A 16,154-nucleotide genomic window follows, 5' to 3' on the forward strand; every position below is an offset into this window, starting at 1 on the left:
TCAGTGAATATATGACTGGATTTTAGGGAATGGTACATTACTCAAAAGCATTTAGAATAATTGAGGTGTTTTTGTTTTCTTTTGTTATGTTTTTCCAGATGCAAATGTACACAATAAAAGACCTCTTTATAGTAGTACTGCATTTGCTATGATCTATTAACTGTATGGCTAGAAAAGGATACTTGAATCTGAGGACCGAATCAGCTTTTATACTACTCCCCTATGTATTTCAGGGACTTCCCCGAACTGCCATAGTCTTTCAACAATCAGTTTATCTACCATGTAGCCTTGGAAGTAAAGAGTCAATCTGATGTTTGTTTTCCATCAAGGTGGGGCTATTTAATGTTTTATATGGGTCCTGTGATAAGGGTAGATTTATGGAGAGGTCATATTTATTTATCCTTAATTGCTAGTTAGTGAAATTCTAGGGTTGCTGAATATTGCTAAAGAACATAAAGAATGCACGGAAAGAAGAACACAGAGATGATCATAGTTGTCAGTGGAATTTATGGTGTCAACACAGGAAAAAAGAGTCAAACAAAGCAATAAAGTCAGACCAATTGAGATGGATAAGACAAATAGGGCAGAATGTGGTGGCAAAATCAAATGATTTAGTTTAAAGCAAAAATAATATCAAGCAATATAAAGATATCAATTAGAGGAACCCTTGAAAGGTTTATATTTTAATTAATATAGGGTCACTTATATTTTTTTCCAGAAAAGGGGAGGCAAAAGTTTACTGCTGCTGTTTGAAAAATTCCAAAATTGATTGGATAAATATAGCTAATCTTGGAGATTCATGTCAGAGTATAGGTGTAAATAATAGGAGATGTAGAAAATGTTATCAGGAGGAAATCACAATTTTTGATAAAACAAAATTGTTAAAATATGAAAAACAGTTTGTCATATAGTCTATATGCTTAAATACTAGATTGTTGGGGAAAGCCAATAGACAAGCAAAATATCTGAACACAAGTAGGGAATTATCCTAGTAAATGTGAAGAGAGTCCCTTATTTCTGGGAATAGGGGATGTGGGAGGAAAGGTGTTAGAGTTTTGAAAGTTATAATTAACATTTTATGGCCAAAAGAAAGAGCTTGGGGAGTTGGAAGAATAGGACAAAGTTCGTGAATAGAAATTGCTGGAAATTTGCCTGGAGATTCAGAGCCCCATGAATTTTAATGGCAACTCTTCCCAGAATTGTGGTTTTCTCCCATAACATGGAGCATCCCTGTTGGAAAAGCTGACTGTATTCTCAAAAGATTAATAGTTCAGGGAAGGGGGCATAGTTAACAGAAAAAGCAAGGATATGGTGTCAGGTAGCAATAGAGTAGCTAATGGATGTAAAGGAAAAAAAGAAAGTAAATCAGGAGAGGATGCTTTAAAAAACATGTCAATGACATTAAAAGATAGTATACTGTGTAGAAGAATGAGATTTGTCATGTGACAAGATTATGAATAGTGGGAGGTGCAGAATTTTTCAAGATACGTCTATGCCCATATTTTAGTCTGTGACTATATAATGTGTAAGTTCAATTACAGAATTTCCTTAGGGTCAAACTGTGGGATAAAGACTGCTCTCAATATCCTCTTAAAACCTCATCTGTCTTCCCAATTTGTATATATTTTTAGAATTATGCCTGTAATTTCTACAAATCAATCATTGTCTCCTGAGGTTAAGGACATTATTTTCAAAGTTCTTGTTTCCCACTAATGGGAATACCTCCTGAAATGAGTTCTTTTAAATTTTTGTTCCTTCTACCTAACTGCCTGAATGAATGAATGACCCTTTAGGGTAAGAGCACAATATAAGAGAAATAAGTAACACATTAGATAAGTTCCAAAATTCTATTAAGTTAGAAAACAAAATGATCCTTATTGGGATAGGTTTTAATTGATGAATCACAAAACACATGCTCTCAAACTCACTAGGTATGAATCTGTCTTTCTTTCATAGTGAGTGTTGTATATCTCTCAGGATGAGAGTGTGTGTATGAGTTTGTGCCTGCATGTGTTTCAAGGGAGTAGGGACAGAGAGAGGGAGAGGAAGAGAGGGAAACTGAAACATTCTAGGAGCTCCTGTGTTGAATCCTGTATATATTTAATTGCCCCATCAGTAAATGAGTATGTTTGATGAAATAGCTTTTGTAAAAGTCACAATAAAATTCTTATTTCATAAATGTAGGGAAAGACAGGAAATAGAGGAGACACCCCTAACACATTCTGCCAGCCTTAATCAACAGCTCTAAGCCACCATGTTTAAGCTCAATGGCACCATCTTCATGCCTTCATTGCTGACCCTGATTGGGATCCCTGGCTTGGAGTCTGTGCAGTTCTGGATTGGGATTCCTTTCTGTGCCATGTACATCTTTGCTCTGTTTGGGAATTCCCTCCTCCTGGTCATCATCAAATCTGAGTGCAGCCTCCATGAGCCAATGTATGTCCTGCTGGCAATGCTTGGAGCAACAGACATTGCTCTCAGCCCATGCATCCTACCAAAAATGCTAGGTATTTTCTGGTTCCATTTAGCAGAGATCTATTTTGAAGCCTGTCTCTTGCAAATGTGGTTCATCCACACATTTCAGAGTATTGAATCAGGTATTCTGCTGGCCATGGCCCTGGACCGCTATGTGGCAATCTGTGATCCTCTGAGACATACAACCATCTTCACCCACCAACTTCTTACTCAGATTGGTGTTGGAGTGACACTCAGAGCTGCCCTTCTTGTTGCACCATGTCTCATCCTCATCAAGTGCTGGCTCAAATTTTACAGGACCACTGTGGTCTCCCATTCATATTGTGAGCACATGGCTATTGTGAAGTTGGCAGCAGAAGATGTTTGGATTAACAAGATGTATGGTCTGTTTGTGGCTTTCAGCATACTTGGATTCGACATCATCCTCATTACACTCTCCTACATCCAAATATTTATAGCAGTCTTTATCCTGCCTCAAAAGGAAGCTAGGCTCAAAGCCTTTAACACCTGCATTGCTCATATTTGTGTCTTCCTTGAGTTTTATCTCCTGGCATTCTTCTCCTTCTTTACACACAGGTTTGGTTTCCAGATCCCACCATACATCCATATTCTTCTGTCCAACCTTTACCTGCTTGTCCCACCTTTGCTCAATCCTCTTGTTTATGGGGTGAAGACCAAACAGATTCGAGATCAAGTGTCCAAGATTTTCCAGTCAAAGGATGCTCCTTGATTTCTCATTCAACTTATTTCACTACACATAGCAAAAATTCACTTTGAGAAGCCTTTTGTTTTTCTTTAGAATCTATGCTTTCTAAAGTTTGCATTTTACAAAAATATGAAGCTATAGGTTTGCTTTGAAGAATGTGAGGCCATGATTTCTTATTAAAAAATTTAAATTTTTATATTTACAGAATTATATTGAGCATTGATAGTTAATCACATCTAGTTAATTGATAACAGAAAAGTCAGAAAATATGAAGATTCTTGTTCAATGCTTTCAGTGAAGGAAGTTTCTTAAAGGCACAACTAAGTGTTTATGTATTAACCTCTCTATAAAAATTATAAATGGTATTGATGTCACTGTGTAAGACATTCAGTCTAATGTCTTATAATTTTGATATATATGAACCAAAATATTTTTTGCTATCAATTATATTCATAGCTTGTTTACTGAAAGAACATTTGAATGCCTGTGAGAAATGAGGACAGCATGTAAATTACTTTTAGGCAACACAAGGTCTTTCTCATATAGTATGGGCTTGTTGTTTGAGTCCATCTAGGTGTTGGACTAACTACATGTTGTTGCAAGCAGACCAGACAAAAATAAGTAATGGTTTTAGGCATTTCAAGCCAAAACATACAATCATTTTCAGAACAGGTTTGATTGTTTGGACTCCATAGCCACTCTTGGAAGGTCAGGTTGGGCCATAGATCAGCACAAGTCCAAACACCCAGACTAAATGAAAAGAGACTACCAGTGAGCATAAATGTGAACAACTGCATTTGATGAATATGCTTCTTTGAACCAGCCAAGAAGTCAGACCTCTATCAGTGGGAATTAGGTGGCCTACGTGGGAGTGGGCCTTAGCAGCCCCAACCTATCTGGTTTGGTTAGACAGTCTACCAGGAACAGTGGAAAATTTTCTCTGGTAATTTTTGGTTACAGCTGGTATCCACTAGGCTTGGTTTATCATATCCTTTCTGTGGGCCCCACAGTTCCTGATGTTCATCCCACATAAAAAAATTCAGTTTCCTGTAAGGGATGAGAAGAAAAATTAGGGTCACCAGTCAAAATTTATACCATGCAAAATCTGGCAATTCTTTAGGAGCAGGAAAAGCAGAGGTAGGATTTCCTTGTGGATCCCACAGTAGAATGTACCAGGGTTCCTTGGGAGAATCTATGATAACTAGGTCATACCATATTATCTTCCTTTGATCAGACCAACAGCCTCTGTGGGAGGATGGAAGGCAAAAAAAAATGTAGTAGAAAAGATAGGTAACAGGGTGGTTAAGATGAAAATGGAGCCATAATGGATATGAAAGCCTTAAGTTTATCCTTGATCACTAGCAAGGGGAGATGTAGGTGTTTAAGGAAGTTGTTGGGAGACATCTTAGGTCCAATGGTCTAGAATTTGACAAATTTAGAGCTTGGGCAGAAGATCCATTTTGGGGAACATTTGCCTACTTGCCATTGGAAAAGTAATTCTTTGAGAAGGAGATCGTGTCTCTCAGTCAGTCCTGCTGCCTGGGGGTGGAAGGGTGGGTAGAAATTCCAGTATGTGTCTTATTCTAATGTACTGCCTTGTCCAGTTTGTGAGCTGAAGTGGGAACCTTGGTTAGAGTGAATTATAACAGGGACACCCAAGGGGACCAAAGTAGACTTAGTATGATTCTGAATAGTGGAGCCCCCATTAGCATGTGTGATCAAAGAAGCCCTCATTAGCCTGTTGTATGTGTAACATGATAAGAGCATATCAAATGGCACCATAGCAGGGAGGTAAGGGGTGTTATAATAGCCTGTCATCCAGAATAAGGTAACTGGACATGGGGAGGTGAACCCCGACTAGCAGATCTCCAGTTTTTAACAGAGGAGACAATTATCAACTGCTCTTTTAGCTAATGAGGACCCTTGGGGCAGAACCTGCTGCCTGGCCCAATCTGTTAGTGCCTGTATATACCAGAGTCCTGAAGTTTCAGATGCAGAGAGGGAAACTTGTAAGAGAAGAATGGGGGAGTTTGTAGAGCTAGAGTGATTAGTATTGTCCAGAAGAATTGGTTGTGTCAGCTCTTTAACTCGTATTCTAGAAACATGGTCAACAACAGCACGAATGCTGGCCTCCCTTGGTGGTCCCAAGTGTGTGCAGAGATGTGGGTAACTTGAATAGGAAGTGGAAATTCTGTCAATGCCTATCAAATGTGGGTGCCCAAACTGGCTTAATTCATTATAAAATTATTCTTTTCGTTAATGGCCTGATCAAATAGCTGGGCATTTTGCTGCTGCCCAATGGTCTGTAAAACCACAGACCAAAGTTGATCCTTCTTTACGGGTGTCTTGGAGGGCCAAGGGGACAGCTTACAATTCAGGAAACTGGGCCTAACTTTGGGACTCATCTCAAACTAGAGGCATACATGACAAGGTGTGGAATGCTGCCCCCTGCCAGCATGCTCCATTACATTTAATGGTGATGCTTCCATCCATGGAGTAGATCCATCCACTTTCCAAGTCAAGCAGTAAGTCCCAAGGAAAACCTCAATTTCCCAAAGCTGCTGGCTGAGGGGTCCCTTCTAACTCTGTTATTACTGTGGGGAAAGAGCTGAGAATGGGAGAAGCCAAGTCATTATTAAGGTTAATCCTATCTGGAAGTTACCATTTACATTTAATCAGAAAAGCTTCAGTCTATGCTAAGCTGCATAATGGATGGGTGTTAGACCCACGATGTGATAGAAATTTGTGTGCTTTGATCATTCTCCAGTTTTCCCAGAGGCAGTAAGTATTTTCTTCTATAGGGGAGAATACTTTGAGATGAACTGTGGTAGCTACATAGTCCATAACCCCATGGGAAGCCCCTTAGGGCCTCACTGGTCTATAGACACCAGGAGGAATAGTCCCTGGTTGCCGTGCCTTAACCTGAAAGACCCAGGAGCACCAGAGTCAAGGCTTCTTGATGGCCTGTTAGTTAAAACATTCTAGCACTCTAGTTCCTCACCAGAGGTGACACAGTTGTTAGAGTGAGAGAGAAAAATGGGTAATCTGTTGTCTCTGAAAATAAAGAGGCCTGGAAGATATGGGGTTTGCTTGTAAGGTTTGAGGAGTCTGTAATAGTAAAAGTTGTTTACTGGCCTCCAGAATTGTTCTACTATCTGTGTTTCTTATGATATCAGGAACTTGAAAGACCTGGCACAATCCTGTAGCTTGTGAAGAGAGATGTCCTAGCCTTGATATAGCTGCTGGTTTGAGAGGGAAAACAAATCTTGACCTACCTTTTATTGTGTAGACTCTTTAATAAAATGTCATTGACACAATGCCAAAATGTAGACTTTGCAGGGGACTGAAGCTAAATCTTGATACAGAGACCATGGGTGACCATTGAGTTACTGAGGTGTCCCTTAAGGGGACAGTGAATGTATATTGAGTGGCCTCGAAGGTGAAAGCGAATTGTAGTTAGGATGATTTAGAAATGGTAACTGAATGAAATTAATTAGGTATGTTAACCACAGAAAGTACTACCAAGAGTCATCTGGATATATTCAATAATCTCAATCTTGTCTGGCAAAGAGATATTTACTCATAAGAGTTTGGCACTGAGGTTACAAAAATCCACTGAAAGTTTCCATTCTTCTTTGTCTGCCTTTAAAATGGGCCATAAAAGTTTGCTGAAAGAAGAAATTGTTTGAATGAAAACACCCTCCATTAAAAAATATTTCTCAATGGGAATGCAGTACCTCAGATTTTGTCTTTGATGATATTGCAGGGTGTTAGTCTTTATGAGCAATTTCAGCTCATCAAGCTACCATTTTGCACATCCCACCAGCAGTACCAAAGCTATATATGTGTATCTGTATATATACATATGTCTATATTTTTGTCTATTGAATGATTCCCTTTATTCATTAAACACTAATAATAACTAATAAGTTGTTGGGTTTGTAAGACACCTCCTTAGAAATGCAAATTCAGAACTCCAGAGGATGAAAGGTAAGAAGTGCCTAGATAAGTGAGGATTTTGAACCTCCTTCACATTTTTGCTACCATGTAATTAATGCTACGAACCTGCATTTTTCAAACACAGTATGTCATTATTTTCACAAAAATAAGTTTTGTTGTTTTGATAAATCACAGATTTAAATGATGTGTCCAATGTCACACAGAATAGAAGGAGCCTTGGCATAAATTAGTTTGATTAAAAAAACAAAACTTAAAAAAAACCACTATTTCTCCTTATGAAATGAAATAGATTATTTACATACTGTTGAAGTAACAATCCCAGTCTTAGGGGTCTCTTCTTGCATTTTTAATTAATTCCAAAGCTGTTTCCTCTCTCTGCATCCATCTCCTTACCGCATTCATAGAACAAAATGCAGGCAATAGTCCACACTATTTGGGGAAAGGAGGGGTGGTTGTTCTCAACTTATACCAATCACTGTGAGGACTGAAGCAACAGCCAAGGTGTTTTTAAATACATAAATAAAAATAATTATATTTTTCAGTTCACTTCAGCCAGCCCTGCCTCCTACCAATGTCATTTTACAGATAAGGCAAACAAGGCCCAAATAAGTCATGAAAATGGGAAATAATTTTCTAATATTTTAGATATTTTCTAGAAATGGCTGCCTTTATTTTCCAGCTATAGAATAGGAACTTACATATGTGAGGATGAAACTCAGAAGAGAAGTTAGAAGAGCTGAAATTATTTATCAATCACTGACATATTGAAAATTTTAGGAAAAATGGATATTGGATGAGGTTACCTGTGGAAAAGAACAACAGGAGAAAAGATGTGCTATACAGTATTTGACGGACAGCAACACTTTACATTATTGGAAAAGTAAGAGAAATCATGAAGGACACGGCATGTGGTAGCAATGGAGGCAAGAGGAGAACCAAGACAGTCATGTGGCATGAAAGACAGAGCAAGAACATAAGTGTCAGACTTCCCAGAAATTGCCATGACAAGTATAATCAACAATTGTGAAAATGCCTTTTACTGGTATAAAAGACACTTGCAAAAATGTCTTTTCTTGGTATATGATTAAAATGTAATTGTATTTCCTATTGCTGTTATTTTTGCCATTGTATTAAGATATTTATTTCCCAAAGGTGAATGCTCCTGCAAAAGTTAACCATTCAGAACTATTTCTTAATGTTCCAGGACAAAAAATGACTGCTTGGAGAGTTGTCCTCTTTCTCCTTATCAACTTATACAGTGATGTGATCAGTAAATGTTAATCAATGCTTCAAAATTTGTACTAAATCAAAGGGACAAGCTTTGGGATTATTTATACTTTGGTTTTCATTCTTTGCCTTTGCATTTCCATGTCAAAAAACTATCTATTCTGTAATCTACCCTGCATGAATCAACCTTATAAGCCATTCAAATACAAAATATACGTTCTATAGTAAATGATGGCATCTCTTAACTCAAACTTACAGGGCAGCCCAAGGCTGATATTTCTTTTGCTGAAACTCTGAATGATAGGATCTGAAATATAGGAGATTTAGGGTGGAGACCAAAGGGCCTTGGATTTACTTTTATATATTCCATCCCCATCCCAAAATTGTAAAAGTGCTGAGAAAGAGATTAAATGGTATAGCCTATAGAGAAGATGATTCATCTCTCTTCCATTTCTCATGAGAATTGCATCATAGTCTTGATGATCTGCAGGTACTATATTTGTCCTATATGTCTCATTGAAATTCTTTCTTTATAACTGCATGCATTGTTACACCAACATGGCAGTGTATGCACATAAAATGGTTGGAGAATTAACCTGCCTTTAGAATCAGGATAGATAAATGTTTAGAAATGGTCTAAGGGGAGTGTCTGTAATTGGCTACTCCAATTTTGCAAAAAGAGTCATTTTGAGCAGATTCTTAAAAGATCAGTAATAATTCAGTTTTGAGGATTTGACAGAGGGTATAAGGAGTATAAAAAAGTGATACTGATTACCTACTGGTACTGTGAGTATTTCTCACCATTTTTCCTCTTTCCATGGAGAATCTCTTCATATCTTTAACAAAAACAGATATGTATCCTAACACAGGTGAGTGTATGAAAGTAATGCTGCAATAAAAAACAGAGGAAGTTTACACATCAAGATACTAAGATTATTAACATTTTTCCTAGATTACTTTTTCATTTTTCCTAATCCTTAGCTCCCTTCTCCATATGGAACAGTGCAAAGGTTTTTGCATCCACATTATCTTTGTGGGAAAATAAAATTAAAATTAATTAACTAATTACTACTACTATACATTAAATAGCCAGTCATGTCTTACATTTAGGACACAAAGGAGGAATTTTTAATTATGCCTAATGCTACCAGGAAATAATTCATAGAGGAGGCAATATTTGAGCTGAGAGGTGAATGATGGTAAAGCTATGGGAGCATGAAATACATCAAAAAGAAACAAGATTATAATCAGAGAAAAGCATAAAAGACAAGTTGGGAAATTATAAAATCATTTACAGAATTCTACATTTCTTTTCCTTATAACTGATAAGTTTGAAAAGAGGGTTAAATGAATATAGCAGTAATATTAATATTAATAGGATATCCTAAATTTGTGTCTGGTATCTCCTAAGAATGTAGTCAGTGAATATATGACTGGATTTTAGGGAATAGTACATTATTCAAAAATATTTAGAGCAATTAAGGTGTTCTTGTTTTCTTTTGTTATGTTTTTCCATATGCAATTAAACATAATAAGAGACCTCTTGATAGTAGTACTGAATCTGCTGTGATATATTAACTGTATGTCTGGAAAAAGACACTTCAAACTCAGGACCAAATCAGCTTTTATACTACTTCTTTATGAATTTCAGGGACTTCCCCAAATTGCCATAGTCTTTCAACTATGAGGTTATCCACCACGGAAGTGGAGAGTCAAATTGGTTTTTGTTTTCCATGAAGGTGGAGCTATTTAATGTTGTCATATGGGTCCTGAAATCAGGGGAGATTTTTATGGAGAGACAGTATTTATTTATCCTTAATTAGTGGTTAGTAAAATTCTAAGACTGGTGAGTATTGCTAAAGAACATAAGGAATCTGCAGAAAGAGAAATGCAGAGATGGACAAAGTTGCCAGTTGAATTTATGGTGTCAACAGAGGAAAAAGAGTAAGAAAAAGCAATATAGTGAGGTCATTTTGAGATGGATGGAAAAATAAGACAAAATGTGATGGCAAAATCAATGGATGTATTTTAAAGAGAAAATAGTTTAAAGATAAATAGTATAAAGATAAAGTAGTTTAAAGAGGAATTTAAAGATATCAATTGAGAGATGCCCTTGATAAGTTTATTTCTTTGGTTGCTAAAAGGGCATTTAGATTTTTTTCCCAGAAAACAGGAGGCAAAGTCTTATTGCTGCAGTTTGAAAAATCCCAAAGTTGATTAGATAAATACAGTGAATCTTAGAGATTCTTGTCAGGGTTATAGTTATAAATAAAAGGAGAGGTAGATAATGTTATCAGGAGGAAATACAGTTTTTGGTAAAACAAAATGTGTTAAAATATGAAAAATATTTTGTTGTATACTCTTTATGCTTAAATAGTGATTATGGGGGAAAGCAAATAAACAAAGAAACCAGAACATAACTAGGAAATTATCCTAGAAAAGGGGAAGAGAGTCCCTTATTTCTGGGAATACGGGGTTGGGGTGAATAAGATTTGAGAGTTTCTAAAATTATAATTAATGTTTTATGGCCATGAGGGGGGATAATTTTGGGGATTTGGAAGAATAGGGTGAAGTTTATGAATAGAAATTGCTGGAAATTTGCCTGGAGATTCAGAGCCCCATGAACCTTAGCGGCAACCATTCCCAGAATTGTGGTTTTCTCCAGGATCATTGAACATCTATGTTGCAAAAGCTGAATGTATTCTCAAAAGATGAGTGTTTCAAGTGAGGGCACATAGATAATCAATGAAGCAAGTGTATTATGTCAGGGGCAACAGATTAGCTAACGAACATAAAGGAAAAGAAGTAAATCAGGAAGAGGTTGTAATAGCTTTGGAAAAAATATATCAATGAAACTAAAAAAATATGCTTTGTTAAAGAATGAGATTTGTCATATGACAACATTATTAGTAGTAACTTGTATATGAATTGTGTGAGATACAGAATATTTCAAGATTATTTCCTTGTCTATGTATATCAGGGAATATATAGCTAATGTATAAGTTAATTAGAATTTCCTTAGGGTCAAACTCTGAGATAAAGGCCTTCTCTCAATATCTTCCTAAAAGCTTATGTGTCTGCACCATATGTTTATTTTTTAGAAATGTGCTTATAATGTTCAAAAATAAAACATTGCCTCCTTGAGATTCAGGGCCTTACTTTATGTGTTCTTATTTCCAAGCATCTGAAATAGCTCAGGAAATAATGTGTTCCTCTTAAAATTTCTTTCCTTCTACCTGACTGCCTAAATGAATAAGTGTTTTGAGGTCAAAGCACAAGAGGGAGATAAAAGTACTATATAATTTAAGTCTCCAAATTTTATAAACTAGAAAAAAAAAAATGACATTCATTGAAATGGGTTTTAACTGATGATTCACAATCCATATGCTCTCATACTCAATACATGTGAGTTAGTCTTTTTCTTCATAGTGGGGGCTGTATATCTCTCAGGCTGACACTGTGTGTATGTGTGTGTGCCTGCTGGTGTCTTAAGGGAGTATAGACAGAGAGGAAGAGAGTGAAACTGAAACATTCTGGAAGTTCCTATGTTGAATCTTGTATTTATTTAATTGCCCCATCAATAAATGAGTTTGTTTAACAAAACGCCCTTTGAAAAAGTCACAAATTCCAATTTCATAAATGTAGGTGAACTCAGGAAACAGAAGAGAGAAACATAACATATTCTGCCAGACTTAAACAACAGCTCAAAGCCAACATGTTTAAGCTCAATGGCACCATCTTCAAGCCTTCATTGCTGACCCTGATTGGGATCCCTGGCTTGGAGTCTGTGCAGTTCTAGATTGGGATTCCTTTCTGTGCCATGTACATCTTTGCTCTGTTTGGGAATTCCCCACTCCTGGTCATCATCAAATCTGAGCACAGCCTCCATGAGCCAATGTATGTCCTGCTGGCAATGCTTGGAGCAACAGACATTGCTCTCAGCACATGCATCCTACCAAAAATGCTAGGTATTTTCTGGTTCCATTTAGCAGAGATCTCTTTTGAAGCCTGTCTCTTGCAGAGGTACTTCATCCACACATTTCAGAGTATTGAATCAGGCATTCTGTTGGCCATGGCCCTGGGATGCTATGTGGCAGTCTGTGATCCCCTGAGACATGCAACCATTTTCACCCAACAATTTCTTACTCAGATTGGCGTTTGGGTGACACTCAGAACTGCCTTTTTTGTTGCACCATCTCTTATCCTCATCAAATGTCAACTCAAATATTACAGAACAACTGTGGTCTCCCATTCATACTATGAGCACATGGCCATTGTGAAGTTGGCAGCAGAATGTGTTTGGATCAGCAAGATGTATGGTCTGTTTGTGGCTTTCAGTACACTTGGATTTGACATCATCTTCCTCACGCTCTCCTACTTCTGAAATATTTATAGCTGTCTTCATCCTGCTTCAAAAGGAAATGAGAGTCAAAGCCTTTAACACCTGCATTGCCCACATTTGTGTCTTCCTTGAGTTTTATCTCCTGGCATTCTTCTCCTTCTTTACTCACAGGTTTGGTTTCCATATCCCACCATACATCCATATTCTTCTGTCCAACCTTTACCTGCTTGTCCCAACTTTGCTCAATCCTCTTGTTTATGGAGTGAAGACCAAACAGATTTGAAATCAACTATCTGAGATTTTCCACTCAAAGGACCCTTCCCAATTTCTCATTCAACTTATTTCATTTCACGTAACAAAAATTCACTTTGAGAAACACCTTGTTTTTCTTTAGAATCTATGTTTCTAAAGTTCACATTGTATTAAATATGAAGCTCTAAGTTTGCATTGAAACCTACAAGGGTTTGATGTTTTACAAAAGAATTTAAATTTTTATGGATGCAGAATTATTTTGAACATTGACAGTTAATCACATTTAGTTAGTAGATGCAGAAAAAGTCAAAATTTATGAGGATTTTTTTGTAATTCAAATCACTTTTCAGTGAAGGAAGTTTGTTAAGAGCACAACCAAATTTTTATATTCTAGCCTCTCTGTAAAAATTATAAGTGGCATTGTTGTCACTGCATAAGAAATTTAGTGTAGTGTGTTATAATTCTGATATATATGAACCAAAATAATTTTTACTATCAATTATATTCACTTTCGTTGACATCATTATCACCACCATTCACACTCTAAAGCCTTTCCTGTTTAATTATTATTTGTACACTATGTGGATTAAGATTTTTATCTTACACATTAATGTATTTCTAATTACCTTTTCCACCATCTGTTTAACACAGTCTAATATAGACTCACTTATTATAGAGTTGTTATCATGCATTTCAAACACACAGGGGATAAATGGAATGACAACAAATGATGGTATTTATGGATTCATTAGAAGTTAACGTATTTGCTCGGTTTGTGCTTCTATCTGATATGAAATTAAAATAAATTTAAATAAACTAGTTTTACAATATAACTCGAAGAGATTCAATTAGTTCTGCAAGGGAGACTATTTGTTTTATATTTATGCTCATGGTTTCATAGTTATTTTTGTGTTTTCCTGGATCTAACATCCAAAAATATTCACCCATGGGCACATGTACATATATTAGAAACATGCATATATATTGTTTATTAGACATTTATCTTAAAATAAATTATGCCTTACATGTTTCTGTGGATTTCAGAATGATGGTGTTTTAGGAGATTAAACAGGAGGTTTAAATCTACGGAGCAGGTCTATGAAGACAACTGTGTAGGACAATTGCTGTTTGTGGGCTAATGATCTAGAGAACTGATGGCAAGTGGTAGTGTGGATTTGGAGACTGTCTTTTATTACATATGCAACCTCTTGGTTAGTGTTTTCCTCATACCATTGTGAGATATGGTGAGGTCACATGCATTTCAAGAGAGACAGAAACTGGAAGAGTTTTAAAGATTTATTATTCTCTCTGTTCCCTGGGGGAGAACACATCACACTGCACAGGTCTTCGTGGGAAAGTATGTGGGTCGATCATTAAGCAGAGAGATCCAGAAGGGAACTCAGTAATTTACTTTATTGTGGTTTCTGCAGGAAACATATAAGATTGAGGCAGGTATACACTAATGAGGGGTTTATTGTTTATGATTGAAAATGGTGCCCCTGTGATTTTGAGGTTGTTTACTAGTAAGCTGGTTAGAGTAATTATTATCTAGGTGTATCAGATGCTGAGATGGGGCTTGGACACCTGGGAGCATCTATAGATGTTAAAGCATCAATTTACAGCAGCAGAAAACATGGTAAATACATTGGGACCTGTGATGCCTCAGCAGCATCATGATTAGTGTGACTATCCAGCAAGCCCTTTGGTGTAATTAGAGAAGACATCTGTGAATAGGAAATCAATTTACTGGAGGATACTTGAAAGATACAGGGAATGATGCTACTGAAGAAGATGGGCTCAGCACCTGATTACAATTAAAAATTTCTACCTAAGACCATTAATATAAATAGTAGTCCCTGAAAACGTGCTATAAGCCAGTTTGTCTATTTACCTTGGGATTACCAATAAAACAATTCAGAAGCATTAAGGACTGGTGGCATTAGCTGAATAATATAATGAGACAAGCAAAAATAGGAATTTTTTTTCCTTAGGTATTATTAGGTAGTATTTGGAGACTTTCAGAGTGTTGTTAATGTACATGTAGCATGAAGTTCCATTGATTGAGCATATTCTTCCCTGTGTGGCTGAAATGTAATCAAGAGCCAGTCTATTCTCTAGGACCATGTGGGTCAATGACCTAAATTTAGCATTATACATGCCATTTCAGCAAAGGAGTAGAGTGTGGCTGACATTGTTTGTTGGCCCTAGCAATTTGGGTTTGTCTGACCACAGTTAATTCCAGTGGCTGCTCTCACCACACCTAGTAGTGTTGTAACTTCCTGTAAGCAACAGGATTAGAAGGGGGCCCTTTTGAGTCACAACCTTTGTGGTCATCTCTTACAAGGATCTCCTGGTCTAGAACAATGCTGTCTGAGGTGATGTCATCTCCAGTGATGAACTTGTGGACTGTAGTGGTGTCCTCAGTCCTGGTTAGGAAATCCTACCCCAGTGCCTATCCTCTCAGGTTGTTTGGGATTCTAATATTAGGCTCAGTGTTTTGAAGTGAGTTTGGGTAATAAGGAAGACAATCTTTGCATCTCTGCATAGAGGAGCTAGATGTACACATTTCTGATTGCTTTTGGGTATTATTGGGGCACAGTGAGCAAAGAGTACACCAAGAACCTAGCATCACAGGTTTTTTTTAATTTTTAATTTTTTAAATTTTATTTTGAAACAAATTCAAACTTACAGGAACAGTTGCAAAAACAATACAAGCCCCATACACAGAACTCCAGCATACCTCGACCCCCCTCTCCTGATACCCCGATCCACCAACTTTAACATCCTGTCTCACCACCAATTCTTTCTTTCCATCCCTCTCTCCCTTCCTCCCTCCCTCCCTATCTATCAACCATCATCTGTCCTCTGAACATGAGAGTGAGCTGCACACATCTTTGAACAAACAATATAATTCACATATACATTTCCCATGAATAAGAACATTCTTTTATGCAATCCCATTAAGCACAGCTAAGAAGTTCAATAAATTTAATGTTGATACAAAGCTTACATTCTATAGTTCCTTTTTTTTTTTCTTATGTCCCATCTGTGTCCCTATGAGCCTCCTCTCCTCCATCCTCAGATCCAATCCAGGATGATCCTTGGCATTTAATTGTCATCTATTTAGACTGTCTTTTTTTTTTTTTTTTCCAATTGTGGAAACATATATACAGCCTAAATGTTCCCCTTCCA

The 16,154-nt window shown here is 36.9% G+C and overlaps 1 protein-coding gene and 1 pseudogene across 1 annotated transcript; both read left to right on the plus strand.

The window, feature by feature from the left end:
* Positions 1-2,254: 2,254 nt before the first annotated feature.
* Positions 2,255-3,205, plus strand: LOC119537153 (olfactory receptor 52A5-like). Its single transcript, XM_037839728.1, has one exon. The coding sequence runs from the start codon at positions 2,255-2,257 to the stop codon at positions 3,203-3,205; it is 951 nt and encodes a 316-aa protein (XP_037695656.1).
* An 8,878-nt stretch (positions 3,206-12,083) lies between these two features.
* LOC119537154 lies at positions 12,084-12,993 on the plus strand (annotated as a pseudogene).
* Positions 12,994-16,154: the final 3,161 nt, after the last annotated feature.

Source organism: Choloepus didactylus, chromosome 6, assembly GCF_015220235.1.
Source record: "Choloepus didactylus isolate mChoDid1 chromosome 6, mChoDid1.pri, whole genome shotgun sequence".
In the NCBI taxonomy this organism is placed as follows: Eukaryota; Metazoa; Chordata; class Mammalia; order Pilosa; family Megalonychidae; genus Choloepus; species Choloepus didactylus.